This window comes from Pristiophorus japonicus, chromosome 16 (genome assembly GCF_044704955.1).
Source record: "Pristiophorus japonicus isolate sPriJap1 chromosome 16, sPriJap1.hap1, whole genome shotgun sequence".
Lineage (NCBI taxonomy): Eukaryota > Metazoa > Chordata > Chondrichthyes > Pristiophoridae > Pristiophorus > Pristiophorus japonicus.
In genome coordinates this window covers 122,997,904-123,023,073 of record NC_091992.1, presented here as the reverse complement: position 1 = coordinate 123,023,073, position 25,170 = coordinate 122,997,904, and the positions used below count along the sequence as shown (strand labels likewise).

At 49.7% G+C, this 25,170-nt stretch overlaps 1 protein-coding gene across 2 annotated transcripts in view; it reads right to left on the bottom strand.

The window, feature by feature from the left end:
* Window positions 1-5,079: 5,079 nt before the first annotated feature.
* Window positions 5,080-25,170, bottom strand: part of tha1 (threonine aldolase 1) — a 115,553-nt gene continuing 95,462 nt past the window's right edge. For both annotated transcript variants that reach the window (XM_070857783.1, XM_070857782.1), the window contains 4 exons: window positions 21,635-21,820; window positions 13,582-13,719; window positions 9,317-9,509; window positions 5,080-6,022 (listed from right to left, as the gene is read on the bottom strand). In XM_070857783.1, the coding sequence (XP_070713884.1) occupies window positions 5,730-6,022; window positions 9,317-9,509; window positions 13,582-13,719; window positions 21,635-21,820 (810 nt within the window). In that variant the 3' untranslated portion in view covers window positions 5,080-5,729. The remainder of the gene's footprint in view (window positions 6,023-9,316; window positions 9,510-13,581; window positions 13,720-21,634; window positions 21,821-25,170) is intronic.

The window sequence follows — 25,170 nt, the reverse complement described above, 5'->3', positions numbered from 1 at the left end:
CAATATTTTAACAAAAGCTTTGAAGCAGGTTTTTAAAAATGAGTTTAAACCAGGTTATTTGAGATATTTCATGAGTTCCTTAGTAATATTGCACAGATGGATTGCAACCCTCTGTGCTTTGCTTCGTGGGGAGCTGGGAGAACTGACTGCAACAACGTACCAGATATGTATCACAACAGTGCCTCTTTGTTCTACACAATGACCCCCCCTGGGACACACTGACTCATTGCGAGGAAAGGACACTAATCACTGCATTGATTTCCTGTTGAGTAGTTTTGATTAGGCCCCTAATGGAGAATATGTTAGTGTAGGTCACATTTGATGAGCTTTTTCATGCAATAATACCTGGTCAATCTTTCTTTCTTGTAGCTTAGCTGCCACATGAAAGAAAGATTTGAGGAAGAGCCTTTCTCCTGAAGGCGAGTTTCTGTTTCCAGGCAACGTCTGATAAAATGGCTGGTTTTAAGTGTGCTTTCTGTTTTATTTGGACAGTGAATCTTAAAAGTATTTTCTCGGTGACGAGGGAGAAGATGATGAGGTGACAGAAAGCTGTTTGTGGAACTTTTTCTCCAACTTTCAAACTAAATTCAAAAATATTTGCACAATTTATGCACAGAGGGGAAAAAAATGAAATGCCAAAGCTTTGTGAAGCTGTGGAGATGAAAGGTATAATAGCAACTCCCTCATGTGCAAAGCGCAGCACTAGGTACCTAAAGGCTTTGACGCAAGCAGTTTGTTCAGACACCAGTGTAATTGGAAACTGCCTCTTACTGTATTGGGTTGTGCTGAATATTCCTCTCATTGGAAGTTAATTAGCAGGACATTAATATTGTGCTCCACATTTTTAATCAGATTTTTTAGCACTTCATTTGCATCCTTTTCCGAATCGCTCAACAATTCTCAATTTTCAGCTTCACTATGTTTTGACATTTGTAATAAATGTCCGCCATTTCACGATTCCCTGCGGCTTGGAATTGGACAAGTCATTGATCTAGCAGTCGGTCGGTAATAAGCACAATATTGGGCCCGAATTCCCTGCGCTGCCCTGTGGATGGCTAATTGCTTATTGGTGAACTTGACACTTGATTGGCCGCAGTGCAGCAAATGGGACCCCAAACTGAACATGCCAAGACCCCACTGTGTCAGCAAGCACTGAGAAAGGATCAGGTGATTCAACCCATCAAACCCATCTGTTCCATAGACCAATCTGTCCAATCTTGGACGCTGCCCAATTTATTTGACCGTCTGATTGTCAGAATTTCTCTTCGATGGCTTCAGAATGTGTGTCCACCCGTACAATCTCCATTATTCAGCCCTGGCCAACTGCATTTCAATAGGTGACATTTCCACGGTTCCTTAAATATTCATAACCATCTGTCTTTATCCTTAACCCTCATGCTTTCAGTTCCATTCCCACTCCATTATCAAGGAGTTACTCAATTCAGTGTCCATTGTTTCTGCTGGCCTGTGGGATCACCATGACAACGTTCCTAAGATTGAAGCGTGGCGCTGAATGAAAAGCCAGCTGTGCCTGCAGCCAGTAACAGATCTAAGACGGCAGAAAGCGCCCAATCCCAGCATCTTCACACAACTCATTCTTTGGGGATAAAATTCCTTCAACTCCGATTTCAGGCCATGGCATGCGTCCCCCAACCCGAGGCCCGAGGCTGGCCCATTCACATCATTTGGGCAAACGCCTCCACAGGAAACCCCAATCATTTTAAAGAAACCCTACATACCCTTGTGCTCATCCAAAACTCTGCTGTCTGTATCCTAACTCGCACCAAGTCCCGTTCACCCACCTCCTCTGTGCTCGCTAGCCGACACTGGCTCCCAGTCCGACGCCTCAATTTTAAAATCCTCATCCTTGTTTTCCAATCCCTCCAAGGCCTCGCCCCTCCCTATCTCTGTAATCTCCTCCAGCCCGACAACCATCTGCGATCTCTGCGCTCCTCCAATTCTGGCACCTTGCACTTCCCTGCTTTTAATCACTCCACCACTGGCTGCCTGGGCCCCGAGCTCTGGAATTCCCCCCTAAACCTCTCTACTTCCTTCCTCCTTTAAGATGCTCCTTAAAACCTATCTCTTTGATCAAGCTTGTGGTCATCTGTCCTGATATCTTCTTCGGTGTCAAGATTTTTTATTGATAAGGTCTTGTCAAGCACCTTGGGACATTTTACCATGTTAAAAACATTCTTTAAATGCAAGTTATTGTTGAAAATGATATCGAATGGTTTGGATGACTCCACAGCAAAGAATTTTTAATTGTCTTTAAAAAAAAAACTACCAGCCACCAAACAACTAAACTAAAATTCATCTTACAAATCAGCGTCAAATTCGATATGTTAAATGAATCCCAGTAATGGTTAGCACACGGCAATCTCAGGTGACGTTATAAACTCGGAAAGTGAAGCGTAAATATCATTGAATCAGCGCCCGAGATGACATTACAGACTGTGGCATCACTCCCCGCGCAGGTTGCTTTTAACAAACTACCACGGTCCCGGGCTACTCACGGCGATGGCTATGATGTTACAGCGATGGTGAATGCACATTGTTTGGACAATCGGAGGTGACGTAGATACAGAAAGCCCACCATCACCTTCTCACAGCAACAAAGGATGGGTAATCAATGCCAGTCTTGTCCACGATACCCGCTCCTGGAGAATGAATTTTATAAAAATTAAATAATGGATAGAATCACTGCCGGCGGACTGAGTGACAATCTCCAGTTTATCACCAGCAGATAACACACTATAAAAGGACTAAAAATTCGCCTACCTTGCGCCCGTTCTTTTAGCGCTATTTCACCGTTTTTCGCCAAAAATGGCAAACTGGGAAATTGGGAGAAGTCTTGCACCGGCGGTTTTTAAGTATGGCTGGAGAGAGGACTGCCGACGTACAAGACTCGAAATAACACTTTCGCCAAAAATTTGGCCGGCAGCGCACCCATAGTTAGGATGAAACAAAACGCCCGGGAAAAACCTGCATTGCAGCCCTTGGAACGGCGGGAGGTATAAAGACCTGCAAAAAAAGGTAAGTTAAAGTTTTTATTTTTTAATTCTTTTGCAGCGATTTGATAGTTAAGTGTCTTGTGAATGTTTTGTGATTTTTTATTTTTTGCAATTTTTTTGGGGGTGTTTTCCACCCTCCATCATCATAGGCGGTCCCTTGTATCGAGGATGACTTGCTTCCACGCCGAAAAAAGATGTGTTCACAGGTGTTTCAATGAAGGACCTGATATTCCAGATCCTGAACTACATGTTGAAGGGTGGAAGATGCCTGTGCGTGGATTTTTTTAACACGTGGTGGCTGGTGCACACCAGCCACCACACGGGCTTGACAGAGCTCGGTCTTGGTCCAGTGGCAAGGGTTAACCAGGACGACTGGAGACCAGCTCTGCTGCACGGACCTAGTGTGCACACATATCGCAGTGTGGGCTGGCCCGTGCTGCCCCTGGGCCCTCGCCTCTCCTGGGCCCCGATCACATCCCTCTACGAGCTCTTGCCGCTCCTTCGCCCCGACCTCGCTACTCCTGCTGTACCGGCCCGCCCTGCAGTCAGCCGTCGCCCTCCTGCAGCAGCACGCGCTGCTCCCTGCAGTGGTATGCCGCTGCACGCTGCTCCCTCTAATGACCCTGGCCTGCTGATGACATCCCAGAGTATGTGCAGTATAAACAGATCAAAGCTCAAATCACCAGGCTCACAATACAGAAAACACACACGTTTAATAACCTACAACCCCCACCAGTACAGTTAAACAGGGTCACAGACGCAGAGCTGTCAATCACTATCACCGCAATGAAAAGCCACCCTCCTCGATTCTCTCTCCAACTCCTCACGCTGACTGTGGACTGACATCCTTGGAGTATCAGCGGGACATGGGACACCTCTCAGGGTGGGACGGAGGTGTTTGATGGGGACTCCCCTTTATCAAAAGTCTTCGCAGGATTGTAGCCGCTCTCCTTCCCCGCTTTCTTTTTGTAGATGACGACAGCCACAATGGCGAGAATGGCAAGCAGCGCGAGACCAAGCACAGCGTCGACAATAATAGGGACCTGGGAACCAGGCTTCGGCACGGCTCTCAGTTCTCTCTCTCCGGCATTCACGTATTACTTCAGTGACTCGATGCACTCCTGCTCCAGGTAAACCTTCAGGTGCTGGTTCGGGCCCGTGTTCTAGTCCAACTTGCGCTTGGTGCTCTCCCCCCAGTGTACCGGGGGTGACCCACAGCAGGTGCGTCGTATCGAAACCTCTCACGCCTCTCTCGCAACAGTATCGGCCTTGGAGAAAAGTTGCAGAAAATTAGCAGTTTGCGCCAGGAATCCTCGTGCAATGCCGATTTTTACCGCTGGGCCAACTGAAGCCTGAATTTTAGGCCTCGTAGCGGTAGCAGAGTCAGCACAGTATTTTTGGCGAAAACATACCGCCATCACCAAAAATGGAATTTCTAGCCCCAGGGATTTGTAATAAAACTGTATGGTAGCTACCAGGGCCACAGATACTCTGGGTTGTTTCTGCGAGTGGTTAGAATGACAGTGCTTCCCTGTGGAACCTCAGTGACTTGACACACAGCTTTTCGAAGCTCCATATTAAAGTCTGCCTCTCGATATAAAATCCTTTCCTCATTTACTCGAGCTCATCCTACCTGGCGCCATCTTGTGGTGTATGGGAGCACCTGGAAATAGCGAGACACTTCCAGAACCCCCAGATTATATTGCTACATTCCCTGGGAATCCCCGAGAATATAGACAGTCTGAAGGACCCTTGAATAAGTAAAGAAAAAAGAAAGACTTGGATTTATATAGCGCCTTTCACGATCATCGGACGTCTCAAAGCGCTTTACAGCCAATTAAGTACTTTTGGAGTGTAGTCACTGTTGTAATCTAGGAAACGCGGCAGCCAATTTGTGCATAGCAAGCTCCCACACACAGCAATGCGATAATGACCAGATAATCTGTTTTAATGATGTTGATTGGCCAGGACACCAGGGATAACTCCCCTGCTCTTCTTCAAAATACTGCCACGGAATCTTTTATGTTCATTTGAGAGGGCAGACCTGAAAAGTTGAGGTGGAAAAGGACTTGAACACTACTTTATTGCATGATTTTCCAAACACTGCTTGCATTTGCAACTTTACAAGTTGCTTTTATTTATCTCGCAGACAAGACCTCAGTTTAACGTCTCATCCAAAAGACAGTGTAGCACTCCCTCAACACTGCACTGGTGTCAGCCTAGATTTATGTGCTCAAGTCCCTGGAGTGGGACTTGAACCCACAACCTTTTGACTCAGAGGCAAGAGTGCTACCCACTGAGCCACAGCTGACACTTGCATAGCTAAGGAATCCTTGAAAGTGTTAAACCACCTGAGAATACTGACACTGGCTGAGGAACCTCCTGAAAGTACTGGCAGTCTCCCTTGAGCCAGCTGACCCCAGTTTGAAAATGGATGGTTCAATAGAGCAGTCATTTAGTGTGCTGACCAGACCAACGAATTTAATGAGATCTGCCTGTTTCACACAGCTGACAGGATAACCAGCAGGAAAACACATTGTTCACACAAGGACAGTGATTCCCAACATCAAACACTGCAAACCCCTGAGAACATTGCCACCAGACATAGCACCGGGATCAAAACTATCTCACTCATTCTCCCCTGGGAATTGTCCATTCTAATTCAAAGCCACAGTTATTGTGTCTGGACGATCGCAGGGTTTGTTTCATCCACGGCTATTTTTGCTTGACTTTCTGTATCACAAACTGCAGCTTCTGTAAGGCCAAGTCAGTGTCCTCCTCTGACACATCCAGGTGCCAGACAGCCCGTACTGTGCGTCCGTACATGGGGAACATTAACACTCGCACACCACGCCCCATGGCAGCCACTTCCTCCTCGGTCACCTCCGCCATCTGCTCACAGAATTCCTCGGGCGAGATTCTTGGGTCGTTCACAGTAAACATTAGGATATTTGTTTCCACAACATCGATATTGGTGTCACACACGGAGGACGCATACGTCTGAATGCCTGAGAACAAGATTTGCCAAATCAGTCACTGTAGTGTAGAATGATGATAATCGTAGAACACAGGAACAGGAGGAGGCCATTCAGGCCCTCGAGCCTGTTCCGCCATTCAATGAGATCATGGCTGATCAGTGACCTAATTCCATCCACCTACCTTGGCTCCTTTTATACCCGTGGCTCGCAAAACTGAAAATAGTGACATCTACACCAATATAGGTGCAGACATTACAATAAATAGGTGGTTTATCCCAACAGCGACACAAACCCAGGCAATCGATTATGTAATACCTTCCTCACTTGATATCATACTTACATCACTAAGCCTTGTATTTTGTGCCTGTTGACTCAACTTGCCTATTTACTACCAGAGGCCCATTCATTTTCAGTGCAAATGCTTCGAGCATTGCATCTGGCAATTAGCTTTTTGGCCAATTTTAAACCTTGAAGGCCCCTCCATCACCCATAGCGACACTGGTCGCCGGGGGAGACCAGACGGCCCTTGGGCACAGTGTTGCTTTGGCACACACGGTGGAATACACCTCAGATTATGTAGTTCTGTAAATGATTTAGCATCATAATATCCCCATCCATACTCAGCACATCCTGCGTCACTTCCGGTGACAAGTCTCGAGCCACCGGAGCAGCTTCCCAAAGGCGTTGGGGGAGGGGGAGTTCCGTTTCTAACGCCAGAGAGGGGCGGCTAACAGACGGCTAGATGCTGACTGTCGGCGGGGAGCGGGGTCCTCGGCTCATGGGAAATTTAGTTGGGCGGTGGGGGCGGGGCCAAGAGGTACCGCTATGTGCTCTACTGCCACCCACGTGGTGATGTCATCGAGCGTGCAACGCCCCCTTGGCGTGGCGGCGGCGGTGAAATTAGGTCGGTTCCGTGGCCTTACCAGCAGGCGCTTGTACAGCCTGGGAAAGGTGGCAGAACGTCGGGGATCTCGGGGCTGGAGCGTCCAGGGATCAAGGCAAGTGGTTATCTTTAATTTTTTACAGCATTTGTGTGTTAATGGCCCCAGTGGGGAAGTGTGGGTGCGGGGGGGGGGGGGCAGAAACATTTTCGGAAACTTTTTTTTCCAGTTTCTCCAACTCGCACGTGGGGAAATTCGGCCGGCCTCCTGAGATACTTCTGTGTTTCCGCCCGAGGATGATTGTGCAATGCCACTTTTAGTGCTGCTCTCTCATCTTTGGGCGGGAAAACTGAATTTGGCCGTTTGAGGCGGTGATTGGCGGCTGGCGGTAAAATTGCCTTTCAGCCGGCGTCACCGCCTCAAAAACGGCGGGAACTAATTTCGATCCCTACATGCCCGAGCCTTTATTTTTCAATTGCGCTTCAATCACTCCCAGTGTTTAACGATTATCCTGCAGCAACTTGCCAGTCATGTGATGTTTGATCATAAAGGCGCAGAAGTTATCAATCGCATCGCCGGTACATGGGCGCCGTCACTCAGCGAGGCCTGCTTGGCTCAATTCACCTCCTTGTGCCATCGGTGACCCAGTGGACAGACTGACGTCGCCGTCTGCCAAACAGGCCAGCTCCTCGGCTCAGGGAAGTCCGACTGTGCAGAGGCTCTTGGTCAGAACTGGACACTGATCAGATCAACGCAGCGATACCCCCTCACCCCCCCCAAAAAAAAACATGTCACTGTGACAAATGCTCATTCAGCAAGTCCTGGTGGACAGGGAGCAATCAGAGAGTCGGTTATCCTGGTCACTCTCTCCCACTTGGTGCTTAGATTTGTCAAAGCAGGTAATGCCATTACGGAGGGCCTCAGCTTTAATCCAGAACGGTGACAAGAGGCGATAGAAGTCCCAACCCAATGCTGACCTAGGGCTTACATGGTTAGGGAAGCTAGTTAAATTCAACAACTTGGCTTAGCTGCAGGGTTATAAAAATATGGTCATCGTGTTATACTCGTGCAAATCTTTTACTTATTATCTAAAGATCAGACTAAATCTTAGATTTATTCCATTTGCTTGACCCCTTGTCCAAATGTGACCCACACGGTTACCAAAGAACAACAACAACTTGTATTTATATAGCGCCTTTCACGTAGTAAAACGTCCCAGGGCACTTCACAGGAGTATTAGAAGACAAAATTAAACACCGAGCCACATAAGGAGAAATTAGGGTAGATGAACGAGGTAGATTTTAAGGAGCATCTTAAAAGAGGAGGAGAGAGGTAGAGAGGGGGCGAGGATAAGAGAGGGAATTCCAGAGCTAGGGGCCCAGGCAACAGAAGGCGCTGCCACCGATGGTGGGGCGATTACAATCAGGGATGCTCAAGAAATGAGAGGAGCGCAGACATCCCCGGGGGGGCGGGGTTGTGGGGCTGGAGGAGATTGCAGAGATAGGGAGGGGTGAGGCCATGGAGGGGTTTGAAAACAAGGATGAGAATTTTAAAATCGTGATGTTGCTTAACCGGGAGCCAATGTAGGTCTGCAAGCACAGGGGCGATGGGTGAGTGGGACTTGGTGCGAGTTAGGACACGGGCTGCCGAGTTTTGGATCACCTCTAGTTTACGTAGGGTAGAATGTGGGAGGCCAGCCAGGAGTGCGTTGGAATAGTCAAGTCTAGAGGTAACAAAGGCAGTCTGGCAAGTGTGACCCACACCTTGTCCCGAGTGTGACCCACACCTTGTCAGAGTGTGACCCACACCTTGTCCGAGTGTGACCCACACCTTGTCAGAGTGTGACCCACACCTTGTCCGAGTGTGACCCACACCTTGTCAGAGTGTGACCCACACCTTGTCCGAGTGTGACCCACACCTTGTCCGAGTGTGACCCACACCTTGTCAGAGTGTGACCCACACCTTGTCCGAGTGTGACCTGCACCCAGGTTTGTGCCCAAAGGAATGGCTTTGATTGACACTGACCCACTCTTGTGGGAACGCCTCAGGCCTCAGGCCTCCATGCAACACCTCAGTCTGACACTAGAGCCGTGTAGGGATTGTGACCGTTTTGTGGCGCGACACGGGCAGCAGTTAGGACCCCACATGCCTTCCTTTCCACACGTGAACCATCCAATGGATCAAGCAATACCAGGCGGAGGCCGCTTCCTATAACTCCCAACACACGGGAGGTGTGGCTCACACAGTGAGTGCACCGCTGGGTTGTCGGCAATTCAACGCGCCGGGCCACCGTCCTGCTGTGCAATCTCTTGCTTGCAGGCAAGAAAATAGACAACATATCGGGTTGAATAGGTTGGAAACGGGGCGGAACGGCAACAGTGTATGTTAAGACACATTTTACAGGTAAAGCAGATGTTGTGAAACATTCACAATCGGCTGGTACCTTGGGCAAACTTCCTGGCGTTTCTGTGGTCGTCCTGGAGTCTGTCGACCATGTGGGATATGGAGACAAGTCCCGCTGCAGCCAGCACTCCCGCCTGCCTCATGCCCCCTCCCAGCACCTTCCGCAGCCGCAGGGCCCGCTCGATGAATTCTTTCCGGCCGCCAACAAGAGACCCGACCGGAGCTCCTAAACCCTGCGCGGTGCAGAAACACAGTGAGGCCGCGCCGCTCCGTCCCACCAGAAATTGACTGACCATCCCCCTCCCCCCGCCCGAGGAAGTCCAGACCACATTCTCGGGAACATGGCACCTCCAGGGCACCTTACACTGCCGCTTTCAAAACTGTGCTGCCTCCCAGTGCCGGAGAACACTGTCGGGCGGCTGATTACAGCGCGAGAGGGACACAGCAAAAGGCCAAACCCCCGGCATCTCCCAATCACGGCCGTCGCTGACAGGGTCCGGACTGTGACCCAGTCCGGAGCTCATCCGCCAGGACAAGTGGCCATTGTGGTCAGTGTTAGTGTCAGTGCTCAGTGCTCAGTGTCCAGTGCTCAGTGGTCCAGTTGTCGGTGGTCCAGTTGTCGGTGGTCAGTGTCAGTGGTCAGTGTCAGTGTCCAGTGCTCAGTGGTCCAGTGCTCAGTGGTCAGTAGTCAGTGTCGTGGTCAGTGTCAGTGGTCAGTGTCCAATGTCAATTGTCAGTGGTCAGTGTCCAGTGGCCTGTGTCAGTGGTCAGGGTCCAGTGTTCAGGGTCAGTTGTCAGTGGACAGTGCTCAGTGGTCAGTTGTTGGTGGTCAGGGTCAGTGGTCAGTTGTTGGTGGTCAGGGAAAGTGGTCAGTGGTAGTGGTCAGTGGTCATTGTCCAGTGGTCAGTGCCCAGTGGTCAGTGAAAGTGGTCAGTGTCGTGGTCAGTGTCGTGGTCAGTGTCGTGGTCAGTGTTCCAGTGCTCAGTTGTCAGTGGTAATGGTCAGTGGTCCAGTGGTCAGTGGTCCAGTGGTCAGTTGCCGGTGGTAGTGTCAGTGGTCAGTTGTCAGTGGCAGTGGTCAGTGTCCAGTGGTCAGTCCTCAGTGGTCCAGTGCTCAGTGGTCCAGTGCTCAGTGTCAGTGCTCAGTCGTCAGTGAAAGTGGTCAGTGTCATGGTCAGTGATCAGTGAAAGTGGTCAGTGAAAGTGGTCAGTGAAAGTGGTCAGTGTTGTGGTCAGTGCTCAGTGCTCCAGTGTTCAGTGGTCCAGTGAAAGTGGTCAGTGAAAGTGGTCAGTGGACCGTGTCAGTGGTCAGTGATCAGTGTCAGTGTCAGTGATCAGTGGTCAGTGTCAGTGATCAGTGGACCGTGTCAGTGGTCAGTGGTCAGTAGTCAGTGGTCAGTGTCACTGGTCAGTGTCACTGGTCAGGGTAAGTGTCTGTGGTCAGTGGTCCAGTGCTCAGTGGTCAGTGTTGCGGTCAGTAGTCCAATGCTCAGTGTCCAGTGTCAGTGGTCAGTGTCAGTGGTTAGTGGTCAGTGTCGGTGGACAGTGGTCAGTGTCAGTGGCCAGTGTAAGTGGTCAGTGTAATGGTCAGTGGTCCAGTGCCTGGTCAGTGGTCAGTGTAAGTGGTCAGTGTAAGTGGTCAGTGTTGTGGTCAGTGGTCAGTGTCAAGTTGTCAGTGTCAGAGTCAGTGTCAGTGGTCGTCCAGTTGTCAGTAGTCAGTGATCAATGGTCAGTGGTCAGTGATCAATGGTCATTGGTCAGTGGTCAGGGTCAGTTTAAGTGGTCAGTGTCCAGTGGTCAGTGCCTGTGGTCCGTGTCCAGTGTCCAGTGGTCAGGGGTCAGTGTCCAGTGGTCAGGGGTCAGTGTCCAGTCGTCGGGGGTCAGTATTTGTGGTCAGTGTTGGTGGTCAGTGGTCAGTTGTCCGTGTCTAGTGGTCAGTGTCTGTGGTCCATGTCCAGTGGTCAGTTGTCAGTGTCCAGTTGTCAGTGGTCAGTGGTCCATGCCCAGTGGTCAGTGTCCCGTGTCAGTGGTCAGTATCAGTGGACAGTGTCCAGTGGTCAGTGGTCCATGCCCAGTGGTCAGTGTCCAGTGGTCAGTTGTCAGTGTTAGTGGACAGTGTCCAGTGTTAGTGTCCAGTGGTCAGTGTCCAGTGGTCTGTGTCCAGTGGTCAGGGTCAGTGGACAGGGTCCAGTGGTCAGTTGTCAGTGTCAGTGTCCAGTGGTAGTTGTCAGTGTCCAGTGGTAGTTGTCAGTGTCCAGTGGTCAGTGTCCAATGTCAGTGTTAGTGGACAGTGTCCAGTGTTAGTGTCCAGTGGTCAGTGTCCAGTGTCCAGTGGTCAGTGTCCAGTGGTCAGGGTCCAGTGGTCAGTTGTCAGTGTCAGTGGACAGTGTCCGTGTCAGTGTCCAGTGGTAGTTGTCAGTGTCCAGTGGTCAGTTGTCAGTGTCAGTGGACAGTGTCCGTGTCAGTGTCCAGTGGTAGTTGTCAGTGTCCAGTGGTCAGTGTCCAATGTCAGTGGACAGTTTCAGTGGACAGTGTCAGTGGACAGTGTCCAGTGCCCAGTGGTCAGTCAGTGATCAGCCAGTGTCCAGTGGTCAGTTGTCAGTGTCCAGTGGTCAGTGTCCAATGTCAGTGGACAGTGTCAGTGGACAGTGTCCAGTGGTCAGTGCCCAGTGGTCAGTCAGTGATCAGCCAGTGTCCAGTGGTCAGTTGTCAATGTCAGTGGTCAGTGTAAGTGGTCAGGGTCAGTGACCAGTCAGTGGTCAGTATCCAGTTGTCAGTGTCAGTGGTCAGTGGTCTGCGTCCAGTGTCAGTGGTCTGCGTCCAGTGTCCAGTGTCAGTGGACAGTGTCCAGTGTCAGTGTCCAGTGGTAGTTGTCAGTGTCCAGTGGTTAGTGTCAGTGTCCAGTAGTCAGTGTCCAATGTCAGTGGACAGTGTCAGTGGACAGTGTCAGTGGACAGTGTCTGTGCTCAGTGTCCATGGTCAGCGTCCAGTGGTCAGTGTCCAGTGGTCAGTCAGTGATCAGTCAGTGGTCAGTGTCCAGTGGTCAGTGTCAGTGGCCAGTTGTCAATGTCAGTGGTCAGTGTAAGTGGTCAGGGTCAGTGACCAGTCAGTATCCAGTTGTCAGTGTCAGTGCCCAGTGGTCAGTGTCCAGTGGTCAGCATCAGTGGTCAGTGCCTGGTTATTGAGTTTTAGACCACAGCCACCGGACAGGACACTTAGTTACTGGAGACATTCCTCCGATCGGTCTGATTTTTACTCAGGTCCAGATCCCAGGAGTGGAAGGACGGGAGAATTCTAGCGATGAGGAAAGATTGGATAGTTTGGGATTGTTTACTTTGGAACAGAGGAGGCTGTGGGGAGACTCAAAGTGTATACAATTATGAGAGACCTAGATAGAGTGGATAGGAAGGACCTACTTCCCCTAACAGAGGGGTCAACGACCAGGGGGCCTTAGATTTAAAGTAATTGGTAGAAGGATTAGAGGGGAGCTAGGGAGAACTTCTGTCACCCAGAGGGTGGTGGGGGTCTGGAACGCACTGCCTGAAAGGGTGGTAGAGACATAAACCCTCACCACAATTAAAAAGTACTTGGTGTGCACTTGAAGTGCCGTAACCTACAGGGCTACGGACCAAGAGCTGGAGGTGGGATTAGGCTGGGTAGCTCTTGGTCGGCCGGCACGGATACGATGGGCCGAATGGCCTCCTTCCGTGCTGTAAATGTCTATGATTCGATGACAGTACTCTGGCCATCCAACACCTCTTGTCTGAAAGCAAAGCTTCTCAATGCCAGCAAGGCAGAAAGTCAGGGCTGAAAGTGAGAGGTGCCATCAGGGCACCCAGGGGTGTTAGTGACTGGGAACACTCACACACAGCACCCAGGGTGTTAGTGACTGGGAACACTCACATACAGCACCCAAGGGTTAGAGACTGGGAACACTCACACAGCACCCAAGGGTGTTGGGGACTGAGAACACTCACACAGCACCCAAGGGTGTTAGAGACTGGAAACACACACACAGCATCCAGGGGTTAAGAGACTGGGAACACTCACACAGCACCCAGGGGTTAGAGACTGGGAACACTCACACAGCACCCAGGGGTTAGAGACTGGGAACAATCAGCCACACATTCTCTCGCTTGCCAGACACTTCCTGAACCTTCTCTGTCTTTATCCCTGGAGATAGGCTGCCCCCCCCCACCCCCCGACATCAGTTCCAAACCCACTGACCCACACAGCTACCTGGACTGGACTTCTTCCTACCCAGACTCCCGCAGGGTGTCCCCTCTCCCAGTTACACGACTCATACCTTGGATAGGCACACGGACACAGAGTCACAGAGTTGCAGGATCTCCGAGGCGTTAACGCCCAAGGCAACAGCCGCGTTCATCAGTCGGGCTCCGTCCATGTGGACAGGCAGCTTGTATGTGTCGGCCAGACCACGGACCTGTAAGATGAACAGAGAGGGGAGCGGTGACGTACAGGAGGATGAAGAGTACACGCAGACAATGCTCCCTTTAAGCTCCCTCTGGAGCTCCCGCGCTGCCAGCTCACCGGCTTTTAAATGGGAAAAAACGCGCATGCGCAGAATTCAGATTGAGCCGCGCGGCCCAATAAAAAGTTGGAGGGAACATTGCCCGCAGGCAGTGAGTGTCGCTTCTTTCAGCATCCAACAATGAGTGGTCGCACAGCATCGAATGGAATGGACCGTGTAAAAGGCCAGCGGGACCCCGACTCTCGATGGTTCTGGCCGTACTCACAGTGCTCGGGGTTGGCAACCCTCCAGGACAGACCTGGAGTCTCCAGGAGTTGAGGATTAATCTTCTGGACATTGCTGTCGGCAACCCAGGTGATAAATCGTCGGGACAGTACAAAAACTGGGTGCTTTCTTTGAACACTTTGAAAAAGTGTCAGCCATGGCTCAGTGGGTTGCACTCTCGCCTCTGAGTCAGAAGGTTGTGTGTTCAAGTCCCACTCCAGGAACTTGAGCGCATAAATCTAGGCTGACACTCCCAGTGCAGTGCTGAGGGAGTGCTGCACTGTCGGAGGTGCTGTCTTTCAAATGAGACGTTAAACCGAGGTCCTGTCTGCTCTCTCAGGTGGATGTGAAAGATTCCCTGGCACTATTTTGAAGACAAGCAGGGGAGTTATCCCCAGTGTCCTGGCCAATATTTATCCCTCAACCAACATCACCAAAATCGATTACCTGGTCATTATCACGTTGCTGTTTGTGGGAGCTTGCTGTGTGCAAATTGGCTGCCGCATTTCCCACATTATAACAGGTAACTACACTTCAAAAAAAGTAATTCTAATATGTCCTGACTATACAGTACAAATGCACGAGGCCCATACTAGAGAGAAGGTCACTCTGTGACCAGTAACCTTTATCAGCCAGCACTGAAGTGGAAAAGATGGGTGGAGCTTCCCCTTTTATACCTGAAAGTCCAGGTTAGGAGTGTCTCCCACAAGTTCACCACCTAGTGGTCAGTGTTCTCACGGTGTACAACTTAGGTCAGTTTATACATGGATTACAATGACAGTAGAATACATGACATCACCTCCCCCCCAAAGTCTTATTGGGATCACAGGTTAAGTCTCTCTGGTGGTTTGCGCTCCCTTGTAGAGCGCCTGAGTTGGGGCTCCGGTTGTTGGGCACTGGCCTGAGTGTCTGCTGTTTGCGGTGCCTCAGGCCTGTCCGGACTGCCCACAGTGACTGGGCTCTCCTCCACTTGGTTCTGGTGTTCGGTCACCTGTGGTGGAGTGAACTCTATGTCGTGTTCTTCCTCTGCTTCTTCTATGGGGTTGCTGAACCTCCTTTTAGTTTGATCCACGTGTTTGCGGCAGATTTGTCCATTGATAAGTTTAACTACCAAAACCCTATTCCCCTCTTTGGCAATCACAGTGCCTGCAGCCATTTGGACCCTGCAGCGTAGTTGAGGACAAAGACAGGGTCATTTACATCAATACATCGCGCCCTCGCATTCCCGTCATGGTAGTCACATTGTAACCGGCCTGCTCTCAACAATTTCTTTCATGGTGGGGTGTATAAGGGATAACCTGGTTTTGAGGTCCTTTTCATTAGCAGCTCTGCGGGTGGAACCCCTGTGAGCGAGTGTGATCGGGATCTATTGGCCAACAGGAGGCGTGATAAGTGGCTTTGTAGGGTACCCCCTTGGATTCTGAGCATCCCCTGTTTGATTATCTGCACTGCTCGTTCCGCCTGGCTGTTTGAGGCCGGCTTGAACGGTGCCGTTCTGACATGGTTGATACCATTTCCTGCCATGAAGTCCTGGAATTCAATGCTTGTAAAACACGGGCCATTGTCGCTGACCAAGACGTCCGGTAGACCATGGGCGGCGAACATTGCCCATAGACTTTCTACCGTGGCAGAGGATGTGCTTGAATTGAGAATGTCACACTCGATCCATTTGGAGGAGGCGTCTACTACAACCAAAAACATTTTTCCCATGAAAGGACCTGCGTAGTCCACATGGATGCGTGACCATGGCTTGGCGGGCCAGGACCAGGGGCTAAGGGGGGGTTCCCTGGGCACAATGCCCAGCTAGGCACATGTGTTGCACCTGTATCTATCCCTGGCCACCAAACATGTGACTTGGCAATTGCCTTCATCATGACAATGCCCGGGTGCTCATTGTGGAGTTCTCGGATGAACGCCTCTCTGCCCATCTGGGGCATGACTACTCGGTTACCCCATAGTAGGCAATCGGCCTGAATCGAGAGTTGTGAAATGGTTTAAATTCCTCAGGGCATGCCCCGTACGTGGCTGCCCAGTCCCCATTGCAGGACACATTTCTTGACTAAAGACAGTAGCGGGTCTCTATTTGTCCAGACTTTGATCTGACGGGCTGTCACGGGTGAGCCTTCGCTTTCGAAAGCTTCCACAGTCACGACCATCTCAGCAGAATGCTCGGTTGCCCCCTTGGTGGTGGCTAGTGGGAGCCTGTTGAGTGCATCGGTGCAGTTTTCAGTGCCCGGTCTGTGCCGAATTGTATAGTCATAGGCGGCCAACGTGAGTGCCCACCTCTGTATGCGGGCCGACGCATTTGCATTTATGGCCTTGTTGTCGGCCAAAAGGGATGTTAGGGGTTTGTGATCTGTCTCCAGCTCAAATTTCCTGCCAAACAGGTACTGGTGCATTTTTTTTTACTGCATATACACTTGCAAGCGCTTCTTTTTCTACCATCTCGTAGCCCATTTCTGCCTGCGACAGACTTCTGGAGGCATAAGCTACCGGCTGTAACTGACCCTTGGCATTAACATGCTGCAACACACACCCGACCCCATAGGACGACGCATCGCACGTTAAAACAAGTTTCTTACATGGATAGCGTTAACAGATTGTTGGAGCAAAACAAATTGCGTGCTCTGTCAAAAGCCCTTTACTGGCTGTCCCCCCAGACCCATTCGCAACCTTTGCGTAGGAACACGTGTAGCGGCTCTAGCAGCGTGCTCAATTTGGGAAGAAAGTTACCAAAATAGTTCAGGAGCCCCAGGAACGAACGCAGCTCCGCCGTGTTACGGGGTCTGGGTGCTCTCTGGATCGCTTCCGGCTTGGACGCAGTAGGTCTGATCCCGTCTGCTGCTATCCTCATCCCCAGGAATTCTACCTCTGGAGCTAGGAAAATGCACTTCGCCTTTTTCAGTCGCAGACCTACCCGGTCCAGTCTGCGTAGCACCTCCTCCAGGTTGTGGAGGTGTTCTTCAGTATCGCAACCCGTGATGAGGATGTCGTCTTGAAAAACCACCGTCCTTGGAATTGACTGGAGGAGACTTTCCATATTTCGTTGGAAGATCGCGGCGGCCGAGCGAATCCCAATGGACATCTGTTGTACTCAAACAACCCCTTGTGTGTCATGATGGTGGTCAGCTTCTTCGACTCACTCGCCAGCTCCTGGGTCATATAAGCTGAGGTCAGGTCCAATTTTGAAAAAAGTTTGCCACCAGATAGCGTCGCAAAGAGGTCCTCCGCTCTCGGTAGCGGGTACTGGTCTTGGAGTGACACCCGATTGATGGTGGCCTTGTAATCGCCACATATCCTGACCGACCCATCCTCCTTGAGCACCGGCATAATCGGGCTCGCCCAGTTACTGAATTTGACTGGCGAGATGATGCCTTCCCTCAGCAGGCGGTCCAATTCGCCTTCTATCTTTTCCCGCATCACGTACGGCACCGTTCTGGCCTTGTGGTGTACTGGCCTGGCGTCCGGGTTTATGTGAATCACTACCTTGGCCCCCATGAAAGTGCCGATGCCGGGTTGAAATAATGAGTCAAATTTGTCCAGGATCTGTGAGCATGATACTCGCTCCACAGAGGAAATTGCATTGACATCGCCCCATTTCCAGTTCATGACAGCAAGCCAACTCCTCCCCAGCAGCGCGGGACCGTCCCCCGGGACAATCCAGAGTGGCAACCTGTTCTCCGAATCTTTGTGGGTCACGACTACCGTGGCGCTGCCTAGCACCGGAATGATCTCCTTTGTATATGTCCGTAGCTGTGCGTCAATCGGCAATAATTTTGGCCTCCTGGCCTTGGACGCCCACAACTTGTCGAACTGTTTGATACTCATCAGGGACTGGCTGGCCCCTGTGTCTAGCTCCATTGATATTGAGATGCCATTGAGGAGCACTTTCATCATTATCGGTGGCGTCCTGGTGTATGAACTGTATATGTGCTCCACATGTACTCGCTGAACTTCAGCTTCCAGCGATTTCCCCCAGTGTTCATTTGGCCTCGTAGGGCTTACATCAGGCCTGTCCTCCTCGTACATCAACCTGGCTGCAGGCTTCCTGCACATACGTGCCAAGTGACCGTTGACGTTGCAATTTCTGCAGGTATATTGCTGATACCTGCAAGCTCTGGCTGTGTGTTTGCCTCCACACCTCCAACATGAGCCGTTGTTGGAAACAAAAGGTCCATTACCAGTCAATCATCTCTGACAGTCTCTGTAACTGTCCTTAAACGCACCATTGACAGGTGTTGATGGCCCCATTACTGGCCGCATTGTCCCTTGCGATGGCATGAATCGCCGTTCAGCTAGCCATTGTCTCTATTGAATTCCCCCTTTGGGTTCGACTACATGCTCGGGCATGTCCGATTGCCCTTGTCTGCCTGGAGAACTGTGTGCCACGTTAACAATGTTGACTCCCTGTCCATTTGCTGCATTTAAACCAAGATTTTTGTCAAACATCATTCTGGTCTCTTCCTCCCGAGATAAATGTCTGGGCCATCAAAGCCGCCGTTTCCAGGGTCAAGTCTTTGGTCTCAATCAGTTTCCTGAAAACCCCAGCGTGCCCGATGCCCTCAATAAAAAAGTCTCGCAGCATCTCTGCTCTGCATGCATCTGGAAACTTACATAGGCTCGCCAGTCGCCGGAGGTCTGCCACGAAGTCTGGAACGCTTTGCCCTTCTCGCCGCCGGTGCATGTAAAACCGGTGTCTTGCCATGTGCATGCTGCTCGCCGGTTTAAAGTGTTCCCCGATCAACTTACTGAGCTCTTTGAACGTCTTGTCTGCCGGCTTCTCTGGCGCTAGAAGGTCCTTCATCAGGGAGTACGTCCTGGATCCACAAACCGTCAGGAGATGAGCCCTGCGTTTGTCGGCCGAATCCTGTCCCAGCCATTCCTTAGTGACAAAACTTTGCTGTAGTTTCTCAATAAAATCGTCCCAATCATCACCAACACAGTACCTCTTGTCTATGCTGCTAGTGGTTTAAATCCCAGTTTCTCGTCGCCAATAATATGTCCTGACTATACAGTATAAATGCACACGAGGCCCATACTAGAGAGAAGGTCACTTTGTGACCAGTAACTTTTATTTGCCAGCACTGAAGTGGAGAAGATGGGTGGAGCTTCCTCTTTTATACCTGAAAGTCCAGGTTAGCAGTGTCTCCCACAAGTTCACCACCTAGTGGTCAGTGTTCTCACGGTGTACAACTTAGGTCAGTTTATACATGGATTACTAAGATAGTAGAATACATGACAACTTAATTGGCTGTAAAGCGCTTTGGGATGTCCGGTGGTCGTGAAAGGCGCTACATAGATGCAAGCCTTTCTTTCTTTAATGATTTTGGAGCTGGGGAAAAAGGGGCTGTTTGACTGGGCGGAATGGTTCGGGGCCGGAAGTCATGTGACGAAACCTCCAGGAATACGCCCAACCAGTGTCTCACCAGCATGCGTGAGTCCGCAGGTTTAATTTACAATCTCTGGGACTGGCTGCCTGGTGTCAGAAACCCCAGACTCGCAGCTTCTGCCCGAAATGTCACTCATGTAGCACTTACCAAAGGCAGCAGCCTCTTGCTAGAATCAGTATTAAAGTGGCTAGCAGGATTTATTTTAATGATGAGTTTTGACGGCACGCCGGTAGGGAGGCGTCACACAAGTCGGGCAAACGGTTCGGCAACAGTGCCATGCTCTGCGATGAATCTTGTGAGATCCCATTCCTGCCTCAGGTTGCCCTGCCTGAGTAGGGCAGCTTCACAGGCTCGGGGCCAGTGGAAATGTTGGCTTCTGAGCGATCATTAATCACTCGCTGACTCAGTTGCTATTTCCTTGGCATCTGAAAAGCCCCAATTCTCCACTGATCATCTCCCCTGGCACGGGGCACTTTGCTGTGCCAGGTGGATTGCCCTGTGCCAGGCAGCAAATCCCTGGGATTGTATCACATAATGTCACCAACACCACCTTCAGCTGCCACCTCACAAGGAACTGCCTCCCTATAGCCGCTCCGATAAGGTGGCCTCAGCTTTTGTGGCTCAGTGGGCAGCACTCTCACCTCAGAGTCAAAAAGATGTAGGTTCAAGTCCGATTTCAGAGACTTGAGCACATAATCTAGGCTGACACTCCAGCGCAGTGCTGAGGGAGTGCTGCACTGTCGGAGGTGCTGTCTTTCGGATGAGATGTTAAAACGAGGCCCCGTCTGCCCTCTCAGGTGGACGTAAAATATCCCCTTCTTTGATTGCTCGATGGGACCACACTCACCTGGTTCTATTCTTATCTATCTAATCGCAGCCAGAAAATCATCTTCTCTTCCCCACTCGCTCACCATTATCTCTGGTGTCCCGCAAGGATCTATCCTTGGCTCCCTCCTGTTTCTCATTTACATGCTGCCCCTTGGCGACATCATCCGAAAACACAGCATCAGTTTCCACATGTATGCCAAAGGCAACCAGCTCTACCTCGCCACCACCTCGCTCAATCCCTCCACTGTCTCTAACTTGTCAGACTGTTTGTCCGCCATCCAGTAGTGACCGACATCCAGTTCCTCCAACTAAATACTGGGAAAACCGAAGCCATTGTCTTCGGGCCCTGCCACAAACTCAGTTTCCTGGTCTTCTTACTCTCCCGGTCAACTGTCTGAGGATGAACCAGACAGTTCGCAACCTTGGTGTCGTATTTGACCCTGAGATGAGCTTCCGACCCCATATCTTCTCCATCACTAAGGCCGCCTATTTCCACCTCCGTAATATCACCCGCCCTTGCCTCAGCTTATCTGCTGCCGAAACCCTCATCCATGCCTGTGTTACCTCCAGACTTGACTATTCTAACGCACTCCTGGCCAGCCTCTCATCTGCCATCCTCCATAAACTTGAGGTCATCTAAAACTCTGCTGCTCGTATCCTAATTTGCACCAAGTCCCGCTCACCCATCACCCCTGTGCTCGCTGACCTACACTGGCGGCCGGTTAAGCAACATCTCGATTTTAAAATTCTCATTCTTATTTGCAAATCCCTCCATGGTCTCACCGCTCCCTATCTCTGTAATCTCCTCCAGCACCACAACCTTCTGAGAAATCTGCACTCCTCCAATTCTGGCCTCTTCTGCATCTCCGATTATCGCTCCACAATTGACGGTCGTGTTTTCAGCTGCCTAGGCCCTAAGCTCTGGAATTCCCTCGCTAAACCTATCCATCTCCCTTTCCTCCTTTAAGATACTGCTTAAAACCTACCTTTTTGACCAAGCTTTTGGTCACCTGTCCTAATATCTCCTTATGTGGCTCGGTGTCAAATTTTGTTTGATAACACTCCTGTGAAGCACTTTGGGCTGTTTCACTATGTTAAAAGCACTATATAAATACAAGTTGTTATTGACTGACGATCAGTGCTGTACTCGTGCTCCCCCTGGTGGCAACAGCAGATCAGTCTTCACTCAGGGATCATGGACAAGTCCCTGCACCAGTCTAAGAGGCAATGGATCACACACAAACAAACAGGGCCTTCTCCCTCACCTCCTCTCCTGATGGGACTGGCTGTTGCTGGGGCACAGCACTGCCAGTCTGCCAGTACTTAATCTGGATAAAAGTTTGACTTCAAATCGTCTTAATAGTTTTAAGCAGGCGTTGACTCACCTCCCGGAGAAAGGAAAGCGGTAGAACCCGTCCTCCTTGCACATTATGGGTGTTCTCCAGGCAAATGACGCTTGTCCTGGGGTAGTGCGGGTCTGGGAAACCCTGGCGTATTTTTGATTCGACTTCATTCAAATCAAAAGTCCCGTCCGGGAGATTCTTTACAAGGCGTGAATGAATTCCCGCAATCTGAAAACGAGACAACAGTAATCAGCGTCGATGCTTTAATGAGCCACTTCATTGGCTGGAGAGCCAGCAGAGGCCTGATGGGTCAAATGACCCCCCTCCTGTGCTACATCATTCTAAGATTCTAATCCTGCAAATATGGCAGAACCCTGTATGGAGGCAAACAGGAGTGAGAGTGAGAGGGAGACAATGAGAGAAAGACAAACAATACTGATTTAACTTACAACTTTTACATTTAATTAGTTCTGTAGTCAGGGCATGCAACCCAAAACTGAAATGAAACAAATCACCACTAGAGGGCAGCAACTACACAGTACAGATTGAGCGTCCCGAATCCGGCAACCTCGGGACCGAGGCTGAGCCGGTTTTTGTGTTTTTCCAGACGTCGAAACGTGTTTCTGATGTCCGAAGTCCGGAAAAGTCCGAGCTCAGGTGCGGGTATTTCCCGATTTTGGAACGCCAGAAGCGCATCCTGAGTCCGGAAATGCCTGGGCCCAGGTTGCCATATTTCCGGTTTTCGGACGTCATCTTGTAGTTCTTCTCCTCGCAGACCTTGTCGTCCTCCCTTCTTCGCAACGCATGGTAAGCCTCCCTCTGTTGTTTTTGCAACGCAGTATCCTGTAACTGTACTTAATGTGAACTTCCTGGCCTGTATCTTTTGCTGCCATCTTCAAATTTGAAAAGGAATGTACAGTGCGCAAAGCATGAAATATAATAAAGGTTTTTATTTGTAAAACAGTTAAGTTATGAAATATAAAACTAAATTAAGGCTTTTATTTGTTAAACAGAGTAAAAATAAACAGGTACAGTTACAATTGGCTGGAGGTTGTGCTTGAGGTAAAGGGCTCAGCTATGATGTCTGGGGCTGATGATGAGCTAGCAATCGGATTATCAAATGTAGAAATTACTAGTGTAGATGCACGCTGTAGCTCTTGGGCCTTCTGTTGCGACATCATTTGAAAGATATTTAATATTGTTGTTTGTTTAAATAATTTGGGCTTTCCTTTCACTAATCTTTCTGGAATTCTCTAGACCTGCAGTATTTCTTCTTCATTTATGAAGCTTCATTGCTCTAAGGCATGAATTAATTCTTGACAGCGATTGATTGCTTTGTCAATGGGCACTTTTTCGATTAGATCACAGGCATCATCATCATCCTCACTGCTTTCATCCTTTTCTTCTGGATGCAAAACCCTCTGCATGATTTCTTCATCTGTCACTGCACAATGCACAATGGGGGCATCGCTGTCTATGTCCATGACTTCTGCCACATCGTCCTCATTCAATTCCTGCACAGCTTCGCAAGTCAGCCCTGTTGCATAATCTAAAAGTTGAACAATCATTGCTTTCTCCTTGGACACATGAAAGCCTTGAAAGTCCTGAGGAGTTGATGGCCAGATGTTATGCCAAGCGTTGACCAAGGTGTCTGCAGTTAGCAAGTTCCATGTATCTGCAGCTTCCCATATGGCGTCCTTGATAGAGAAAGCTTTTGAGAATGCTTTAATTCCCATGCCTGTGTTCACAGCATTCAATAAACACTTCATAAATTCATTTTTGTAGACACTTCATCGATCTCAAAATTCCTTGGTCCACTGGCTGTATCAGTGATGTAACATTTGGTGGTAAGTAGATTCCATGGACATTATCCTTTACCAGAAGCTCAGCATCGGGATGTGCTGAGCAATTGTCTAGCAGCAAGTATATTTTGCAGTTTTCCTCAAAGCCAGCTTCCATGCAATGAGCACGCGCCTGAGGGACAAAATCTTTCTCAAACCAGTTGAGAAAGATTACTCTGGTTATCCATTGGCAGAATAATGCACTGGCAATACTCTCAAACCCTTGAAACATCTTGGACGCTGGCTTCTCCCAATGACCATAAGCTTACACTTGTGTCCCAGCCGCATTTGCAGCTGCAAGCACAGTCAACCTATCCTTGGGGTCTTTTACACCTGCTGGTTGCGATACGTAGCGCCAAAACAGTGCTGTCTCGACAGCATCGTACATTTTTCAAGGTGAAAGGTTTTCATCAGCAATTAGTTTGATGAACTCATCGATATAATTTTCAGCTGCCTTATGATCTGTTGAGGCTTTCTCACCACATACTTTCAGTTGCCTGATGCCATGATGCCTTTTAAATTTGGCTAGCCAACCAGAAGAGTGCTCGCATGGAGTTTCAATCCCCAGTTGTGCTTGGAATATTTTTAGCTTGTTGCACCACCATTGGGCCAGACAAAGGAACCTTTTCACTTTGCCTCTGTCGCCACCATTCCATCACTGCTCGATCCAAATCATCACACTTCGGCTTGTGCATACTTTTTCCTCTTACTCATTTCCTTATGAACATCACTTTCCACATAAAACTTCATGAGCTGTTCTTTCTGTTTTCTAATATCATAGATGGTGGAGATTCCGACGCCATACTCCTCACTCAATCTTCTCACTGAAGCACCTCTATCTAATCTCTGGAGTAACTCCACTTTCTTGGCAATTGAAAGTGAACTATGCCTCCTCTTTCCTTTATCTGAATCCATTGGGGTATCTGTTGGCCTTTTTGACATGTTTGCAATGACAACACAAATTCACAATCTTTACCTGTGCAGATCTTTAAAAATCGGGAAAAACACCACAGCGATATAGTCAGGTTGGGTGGGGTCTGATCATGGGATGTAGGTGGGTCAGCTGGGGTAGCCCTATAATGTTTAATGCCAGTATTTAAAAAAAAATGCTGAATGTAAAAGTGCATGGACAGTACAGGTGCAGGTAGTATTTTTTTATTACAGGTACATGTACAGGTGTGCAAACTTACAATCGCATTGTGGTCAGGTGAGGTCAGGTCAGTGCCACTCGGAGTCATGGGGCGTTGTGATCTGATCACGCGGTTGCTGCTTTGGGGAGCTGCAGTGTGCTGTGCAGAGTTTGATTCTGGCCGGGGACTTGCGCGCGGGAGCTTGGTTGGTTTTGGCCGAAGGGACTTGTGTGCTGTATAGAGTTGCGATGCGGTGACTGTGAAGACTTGGCCTGGAACAGGTAGGCGTTTTTATTCTTGCAATTTTAGTCACTGTACAGTAGTTGGATTTCATGTTTTGACGTTTCACTGGGCCAGGCTGGCGGCAGTAACAGTTTGGCAGGGTGTCCGGATTCCGGAACATTTTGCGGATTCTGGACGATGCTGCCACGGATCGTCCCAGAGTCGCTCAACCTGTAACAGGAATAATTGAACTAAGCAGGGCCAACGTGGCGGGAATTCGCTGTCACAGTATTCTGTCATTAAGTCTGTTAATTTTATTTTACGTTCCAGGTTAACGTAATAATCTAAAGACATGTCACTGTGTAGCAAGGTGTTATCACATGGT